The following is a 9,229-nucleotide window of genomic DNA, read 5'->3' as shown; positions in this document are numbered from 1 at the left end:
AAAGTTTAAAAACCTGTTTTTTTTTTTTTTTTTTTTTTTGTATTTAATTTATTTATATTTATTAATATTGTTCATTGCCACATTAGAGTGACCCTTTATTTGTCATTGTTAATTAGTGCATGCCTTGGTTTCTTTATATGTGAGCAAGAATGATCAACTTGCAAGTGGTACATTGTGTCCTGTGATCGTGATCCATGTGTAAATATATTCATGCCACCTCAGTGCTGCTTTAAAAACTAAATGTTGTGGCATCATGCACCAAGACAAGAGTCTGTTATATTTTGTCATATATACTATATGCATTGTTGATGCACAGAATTAATTACTCTTAATATGAAAATCTGATTTAATTTATTTCATTTTATTTATTTTGATATTATTTTATTTTATTTTATCCATAATCTTTTTATGCTGAAATATATATACGTAAGCTGAAATCAAACCAAATCAAACATTTTATTTATTTTTTATTTTATTTTATTATTATTTTTTTTTTGTAAAACATTGTTTTCTCAATTCAGTGAAAATAATTAAAACACAATATGTTTGGATGTTGGTATGCAATGGTTCTGTCAATCAGCCAATGCTCGTATTCTCACAATGGGCAAATATTGGCCAGTATTTCAGTCTTGGGTGTAAGATGCTCAATCACCTTGGCTTATGTGTGTGTTTTTCAGTGCGGGACCCAAGGGCGACAACATCTATGAGTGGAGATCCACCATTCTGGGCCCTCCAGGTTCAGTCTATGAGGGAGGCGTGTTCTTTCTGGATATCACCTTCTCTTCCGATTACCCCTTCAAGCCACCAAAGGTACAGTATGGGAAAACATCTTCCCTTTTTATTCATTCTTTTTGAGGTTTGAAAAAGTGGATGCTTAATCCTGCTTCTAGAGAGTTTCCTTCCTACTTTGGTTACTTACAGCTCTAATCAAAGTCTTGAAAATTACAGGCAAGTGTACCAGGATGGAGGTTTGGAACTAAACTCTTAAGGCTCTGTTTCAAAACCTAGTGAGCGGTCATGCTTTTTACTGCCTATATAGGCTGCTGCCTTCTAAGAGAGAATTCTGACTGACACAGCAGCTTATAAGTGAATGATACATGAAATACTTATGAATGCCTTAGAACTTGGCCAGAAGAAGGCGTCTTAGAAGGCAGCATCATCATGCTTTCAGAAGCTGCATAGGCAGCTCATTACGTTTCGCAACGGGGTCTCAATATAAATGCAAAATCAAATGCATTGGAACATATTTGGAAGCACTTCAGACTCAGTACATCAAAGCTGTTCTTGAATATGGGGCAGAACATAAAACAGCTGTATCAGCCGTTTGATGCGGTTCTTCAGAATAGAAGTTCATGAATCAAAATCCCATGACATTCCTAACCTATATGAAAGTAAATTATAATTTAAGCATTATACTGTATAATCTGAAAGTTATTTACATTTATTTACTATGTATTCCACTGCTTTTAATTCTACATCAACTATTGTTGGATATTTAAAGGGTTTTTTGTTGCGTGTCCATATGGCACAATGGTTCAAATGTTTTCCTAACCACACTGAAAAAAAAAAGGTTGGCTTTGAAACAATTTTCAGTTCAATTGCTAGTAAATTCACAAATAAAAACAAAGAAATGGCAAATAACACATTGAATTAAACATGAACTTTTAAAGTAGAAAGACTGAAATAGTATTTTCTTGTAAAACATAACGTTTTGTTTACAACATCAAAAAAATAATTTTTTACAGTGCAAGCTCTGATACATGTTGTAAAAAGCTGAATTAAAAATAAGAATATAATAATTACATGAGACAAATATACATAGTAGTACAATAATCCACACATACAAAAGTCCTTATTTTTTAAATGTAATTTAATTCTGGAATTAAAGTTTTTGGATTTATAAAATAAAAATGTTATGATGTAAAATTTCTAGGTCACCAATCTTACTACTCTTTTATACAGATGGTAAGATATTCTTGCTTTCATTAAAGTTCAAGATGGAGAACAAAGCTTTTCACTGAAAATATGTCTGCCGATATAATTTGTAATGGGGAAAAAGCTATTAAACTATTATTGTAAAATACAAAATTGAAGCATTTTCACAAGTAGACTCTTGAACCCTTCGGTGTATGTGTGTTTTGCTATTATTAGTCTCTAGTCGGCCACAAAGAGCAGTGGCCTTTAATTAAGATGTATTAGCTCTACCAAGGACACTCTGAAACAGATCATTCAGAACAGGTATTGATTGACCTCTGTTAAAATACCTCAAGGATCATGTGAAGCTGAACGATTGTTTGTTTTGTGTGCTGCATAAATGAACGTACTCCTTCGAGCACTGGCTATTTCCAGTGTAAAGCAATTAGCGAGATGCCGACAGGCAGAGATGTGGTTTAGGGAAGCTGATTTACTACGGCTCCAGCTATAAAGGTGAAAGAGTCAACCACGGCATTTCTGATTAATTAGTATCCGAATTTCCTTCCTCAGCATGTTTGGGAGTTTGCGCCGCTCCGAGTGGCTCTCCGCCTCAGTCTGGCCCTCATCTCGATCGTCAGTGGCATCTGTAAACAACAAGTTTATATAAAGCTCATGGGCTGGAGGGGGCTCTTTGTTCAGATCAAGCCACTGCAAAGCTCTAATCCACTAATTATAAACAGGATTCATCCTCTGAGTGCAGAGCCGGCGGCCCGCACCCCCTCATTCTTTTGTCACCAGATGAAACACAGGGCAACTTGGGGGCCGATCTCGCCTACGTTCGTTTGGGCCGGTGCTCTGTGAAGTCGTTGCCCGTGCAGCTTGGTTTGTGGTCCGCTAATCTGTGCTTTTGTGAATGAGTCTGTCTGTGTTTGGGAACAGGGTGGAAAAGACAGAGAGACAGGCGTTTCATCCTAAAAGTCTGTCTAGAAATAAGAGTATCGATTAACTCGAGCTGTAAAAAAAAAAGGCTCTAACGTAGTTTGGTTGGGTCATAATGTGCATTTAAAAAGAGCTCTTTCTCATTTATTTTGTGTCTTGTCTAGTGTTGGGCGGTATACTGGTTCATAACGAATACCGGTGTTTATTTTTGTTATGATATGAATTTTTTTAAATACCGCAATATGGTAACAATGCGGTGTATGTCGCTTAAACAATGTTCGGAACGCGACACTGTTTGAAAGGGTTCCCTTTTCACTGTTTCACTGTGGTGAGGGAACAGCTAAAATACCATCATGTACCTTGAAACCGGTATAATTTTGAAAAATACCGTGATATAAATTTTTGGTCATACCGCCCAGCACTAGTCTTGTCTCTTTTTTTTTTCTCTCTGTCTGTCTGTTTAGAAACTTTAAAACCCTACCTGGCTGTCTGCTGCCTACACAGATGCCTTTGTTACTAAGCTAATTATGTCAAAGGATGATAATTCAGTAAAGATCTGATTATGGCTTTGATTAACATTCAAATGAATTCAACTATCAAGAAGTTCACTTGCTGTCAGTTATATCTGAACTAAGGGGGCATTTAGATTACATCGCTTTCAACAAAAACCTGAAAAAGTTTTATACGACAATGGTGTTTTTGAAAACTTTTGAAAACGGGTTTTCAAAGTGCACGTTTTTGAAAACAATACCATTAATCGTCTCTGTGTAATCGACAAAAACACAAATTTGCGGAAAATGGTGAAGTCATGCTCATTCATATTACGTGTTCGCATAGTGTTTCTGTACAAAGTGACGTTGCCAACTACTGGCCTGGCATGCATAATACAACGTTTGTCATTTTTGCAGATTCATGTGAACGGGGATTGTTTTAGCAATGTCGTTGTTTGTATGCAAATCTTATAAAAAATGCAAAGGAAAAAACCTTTCCATATATATACTTTTCATAGTTTATAATATTTAATATAATAATTGTATAAATTTATTTATTAAAACATTTTAATATTCAATTATATTTTTATGCTTATTAAGTGTATGTCTGTGTTGCATTAAATATACTACTCATTTTGTTAAACATATTAATATTAAATTATAATTATTTTATAATTAATATTGCATTTGTAATTTCTTGCAAAAGTCCAAAACACTGGGGCAAATTTAACATTTTAGCCGCCTTAAAACTTCAAACTTCAAACTTAAGAAAATTCACAGCACATACAGTACAATATTGGGTAAAGTAGGAACATTTCTCAATATTTATTAAGTGTATGCGTGTGTTGCATTAAGTAGTAAATATTGTGCTGTATGTAAAACATTATACTTGTATTTTATATATAAAATGCTTATGTAACTATGTTTACATTCAACATTTCTCTTAACTTGAGCATTCTTGGATTAATATTTCTGTGTAAATGTGACTCAGGAATGCTTGACAAAGGGATGGACAAAACAGTAAATATTGTATGTTATAGTGTGTGATTTTTTTTTTTTTTTTTTTTTAATGATAGTAGTTTAGGATAATAAATATCCTATCAGTATTTTATTTTTCAGATGTACAATGCATTTCTGTTTATTGTTAGTTTACATTTGACTAAAAAAGCCAGCTTCCCAACTTTAGGAACAGTCTTTGCATTGCTAGTGTCACTATGATGCCTTTACATGCTAAATAGTCAGCTCACTAGGTTTTTCTCTCACTTTCTCTCCATAGGGGGCATATGTCATGAACTCTGTCTTGTTTTGTTTCCCAGCATTGGCCGTGAGGCCTCACACAGGCTGCCCGTGTCATGCTGGCTGTGTTTTCAGACTCCAAGACCACCATGTTCATACAATACCCGCATTGTGCCAGGCAGGCAGGGTTATTTTGGTCGCTCGGTTTATGCTGCATCATGTGACGGACGTCTTAGTAGCTGCTGCAGGGGGCAGAGTGAGACGCAGTCAACAAACAAGAAGCACTCTTCATGTGCTAAGGGAGCAGAATAATGCATGACCCGGTCTATCCCTTGACCCTTATCCGGCAGACTCGGCCCTCCCACAATACTGCAGTCAGCGGCATCCCTTTGGTCCTGTAAGCCGGGGGCCAGAAGTTGCCAATACTCTAGATAAGGGCTACTGTCACACAGTTGAGAAGCTGGGTCGGATTAAGCTTGCTTGGCTCTCTTTTCTCACTGGATCGATAGCTTTCAGGATTCAGCCCTGGTTTCTGAGAGAGTCGTTAATGAGAGTGAAAGCTGCCATCCAGCTCTCAAAAGCCCCGTCTATAATGAAAGCCCTGTTAAAACACATCCAGAGTATTAAATGTGGTTCTGGACTGGTGAGCCAACATCATCCCTTTTTAGATGGACTTGTTTTGTGATGGTTTTGGTTTCCTCCCCTCATGTGCAGGTCACGTTCCGCACGAGGATCTATCACTGCAACATCAACAGTCAGGGTGTGATCTGCCTGGACATCCTGAAGGATAACTGGAGCCCAGCTCTGACCATCTCGAAGGTCCTGCTTTCCATCTGTTCTCTGCTGACAGACTGCAATCCAGGTGAGCACAGCAATTCAAGGCTGATAAAAAATGGCCCAAGACCTAAGCATAGCTTTACTAGTGAAATCAGAGGACAATAATTAGATGTGCATTTTAAAAGTGATAGTTAATCCAAAAATGAGAATTCTGTCATCTTTTACTCACCCTAATGTCATTCCAAAAATGCACTTTGTTCTGTAAAACTCAGTGGGCCTCATCCCATATTTCAGTTATTGGTGAAATATGATTTGTTCATGAAAATGCAGATTTCCTTACGCATGTTTTCATGAACAAATCATGATTCACCAAATACCTTTCGTACTAAAATGTATTCTAAATTTACGAATAAATGTTGGAACTACCATATGAAAGCCAATTTCCACCATGGAATAAAAAATGAAAAGGTAGTTGTGACTTTTTATCTCACAATTTTTACATTTTTCTGACTTTGTGAAATGTTAACTCACAATCGCTAGATATAAACTTGCAATTCTGAGACAAAAAAAATCAGAATTGTCAGATAAAAAGTTGCAATGACCTGTTTTATTATGTGGCAGGAACAAAAAAAAAAAACTAAATTGCAAGATGTAAACTCAGTTGTAACAAAATAGTCAGAATTGCGAGATGTACACTCAATTCTAGCAAACTGCAACGATTTAAACTTTTGAGTTTGCCTCACATATATCTCTTCAATTTCTTTTCTCAGAATTGCAAATTGTGAGAGACAAACTCCTAACCAGGTTAAGAACAAATTCATGTTTTAGGTTGAATTTTTTTCATGAGAACATCTCCTGTGCTTACAGATAGAAAATAAACCACGCAATTATTAGCAAATGAGACCCAGTGTTATTGTGTTCATACAATGAAAATAAATGGGTTTCGATCTCTCAGAAATCATCTTTTGTGCTTCACGGATTCCAGACAGGTTTGGAATATCATGAGTATGAGGGGATGATGACATAATTGTCATATTTGGATGAACTATCCCTTTAAATCTGGTCCTTCTATGCAGAATAGGATAACCTATGAACATCCTTGATTGCATTCTTTATGTCACAGCCAACTTGTAGTACCAAAGAGGCTATTGACATAGTAATGCAAAAAAAAACTTTTCTTGTTTATCTACAAATCAGTAATTGCAGAACATCTGTTGCAGTATTCATGCTCTAATTTCGTACCTAATGCTTGATTGCATAACTCAGGTTCACTAAAAGGTCTCAACCACGACATATCTGAAAGACTACACCCATCAGATGATGATTCTGACCATGTGGATTTTCCCGTTTATTTGCGCTTTTGATACTTTCTTTATTTCACTGAAGGCCCTAAGGCAGGGGTGTCTGATCCTGCTCCTGGAGAGACACCTTCCTGCAGAGTTCAGCTCCAGCCTGCTCCAACACACCTAACTGGATGTTTCTATTAATCCTAAAAACCTTGATTAGCCCGTTCAGGTGTGCTAAATTATGATTGAACTTAAAGGTTAAACTCTGCAGGAAGGTGGGCCTCCAGGAGCAGATCTGGACACTCCTGAAGAAACATAGAGAAATAAATTATTTCGACAATATTCATTTTCATCAGATTATATATACACGGTGCTGAATAGGACATTCCATAATCACAAACACAAGTTCTGGATCCACTAATATGCTCTTAAATCCAGAGTCCAGTGTCTCTTAAAGATACAGTATTTTATTAAATTGTGCTGATTTGTTACTTCGCAAACACCCTCAAAGATTTTTTTTTTTTTTAGCAGAGTCAACCCTAAATCCATTTTTTTCATGCTTTTTAATGGACAGGACAGTAGAGAATGACAGGAAAGTGTGGGGAGGAGAGTTGGGAAGGGGATTGACAAAGAACCACGAGTCGGGACTTCAAACTCGGGTTGCCAGACGTGCAGTTGCACTATATGTCAGTGCGCTAACCGCTAGGCTATCATTTTTGTAATCCAATTTTGAGTTTTTACCTAAAGCAAAGTTTAAAAACCTGAGAAGGTTTTTAAATTGCTCTTGTGTACTATTTCAACCTGTTACTCACCATGAAAATATCCAAGGAACCAACCAGTATTCATTTGCACACTGACAAAGCCTCAAATGGGCAAAATCAGAAGAAGAAAGCGATAGAAGAAATAAAGATATAAAAATGAATGCGGTCAAACGATTAATCGCGATTAATCGCGTTCCAAAATAAACGTTTTTGTTAACATAATATATGTGTATGTACTGTGTATATTTATATGTATTTGCATATATATTTATATTAATATAATATATATAAATATATTTAATATACAAACAAAATTTTTCTGAAATATATACATGCATGTGTGTGTATTTATATATAAATAATAAATATACACAGTACACACACATATAATATGTAAACAAAACATTAATTAATTGCGATTAATCGTTGACAGCACTAATAAAAATATATAAAATAGAACTTTAATGTATTTGTTTATTTAATTAGATATCCATTATGCCAGCAGAGAGCTTACTGTTGTCTAAAATCAAAGGAAAATTGTTTGATTAAAAAATCTTGGCCCAAAACCATATCCTACATTCAGGGTTGTTATTGTGTAAAACTATTAAAATAATTGTCATTAATTGAAATAAAACTGAAATGAAATGGAAATATTTGATGAAAAGCACTTGTCTAATAAATATTACATTTAAAAAAAAAAACTCAAATGAAAAGACAAATGAAAATGAGAAAGGCTGCCTTGGCAAGTGTAAGTTGAAGTACAAAAATTACTAAAACTGCAAAAAAAAAGAAAATGGCTAATTCAAAATATTAATAAATACTATGAATATTTATCATATTTATGTGAAATTGAAGCTGAAGTCTGAACTTTAGGCTTCATGTTGCATGTTTCTAGTCAGGTTGATTTTAGCCTCAAATGGGCAAAATCAGAAGCAGAAAGCGATAGAAAATACATAGGGAAATAAAAATATAAATAAAAATGAAAAAGTATTTATTTAATTTGATACCCGTCATGCCAGCATGGAGTTTACAGTTTCTTAACCCTAAAATCAAAGGAAAATACAGTAATTGTTCTAAATGAGTTATTTTGAACTAAAATTAATAAAACAATTATCATTAATAAAAAAAACTGAAATAAAGCACAAATATTAGATGAAAAATACTCCAAAAGACTTGAAAATTTGAAATGTTGCCTTGGCCATTAACTGAAGTACAATAAGTTGAAGCACTACAATTAAAACAAATTAATAATTTATATAAATAATACTAAAATAACACTGCCTGTAAATTTAAAAAAAAATTGATTTATTGAATCCAGAAAAGCTGATGTTAAAGCTGAGGACTTCATTTTGCATCTTCATTGTTGTGTTGCTTGAAGTGAAGGTTTCGTCGCGAGTAAGGAAAACCAGACGTTTAGGAAGAGGCCTACAGTTTGGAATCCTGTAAAGCCGTCACGGTGTTTGTCTCGAAAACATCTCTGACATTGTCGAGTCAGCACATGACAGATGTGTCTGTTGAATCCCACACGGCTCTTTCATTTACTCTCCACGATGGCTGACTTCCCACTGCTCTCTCTCCCACTGTGTCCTTCCCAGCGCCCGTCTTGGGTCTTTCAGAATACTGTGTTCTCGCTGACTCCCGGGTATAAGAATGTCTCACTTTTTTCCTTTCCGTTCTTCTGTCTCTCAGCGGATCCTCTGGTGGGAAGCATAGCTACTCAGTACCTGACCAACAGAGCAGAGCATGACAGGATAGCTCGACAGTGGACCAAGAGATACGCCACATAGACGGCGCCCGCTCGCCCTCCCATCCACCCCCCACCCGT

General features: G+C 35.7%; 1 protein-coding gene across 1 annotated transcript in view; it reads left to right on the top strand.

Moving 5' to 3' along the window:
- LOC107717002 (ubiquitin-conjugating enzyme E2 E3) overlaps nt 1–9,229 on the top strand; it is a 50,092-nt gene that overhangs the window by 40,063 nt on the left and 800 nt on the right. The window contains exons 4-6 of the mRNA XM_016523645.1: nt 678–810; nt 5,295–5,442; nt 9,094–9,225. Coding sequence (XP_016379131.1) covers nt 678–810; nt 5,295–5,442; nt 9,094–9,191 — 379 coding nt within the window. The 3' untranslated portion in view covers nt 9,192–9,225. The remainder of the gene's footprint in view (nt 1–677; nt 811–5,294; nt 5,443–9,093; nt 9,226–9,229) is intronic.

The sequence above is a fragment of the Sinocyclocheilus rhinocerous genome, unplaced genomic scaffold (genome assembly GCF_001515625.1).
Source record: "Sinocyclocheilus rhinocerous isolate Xijiao unplaced genomic scaffold, SAMN03320098_v1.1 scaffold1802, whole genome shotgun sequence".
NCBI lineage: Eukaryota > Metazoa > Chordata > Actinopteri > Cypriniformes > Cyprinidae > Sinocyclocheilus > Sinocyclocheilus rhinocerous.
This window is presented reverse-complemented; position numbering and strand designations above follow the sequence as displayed.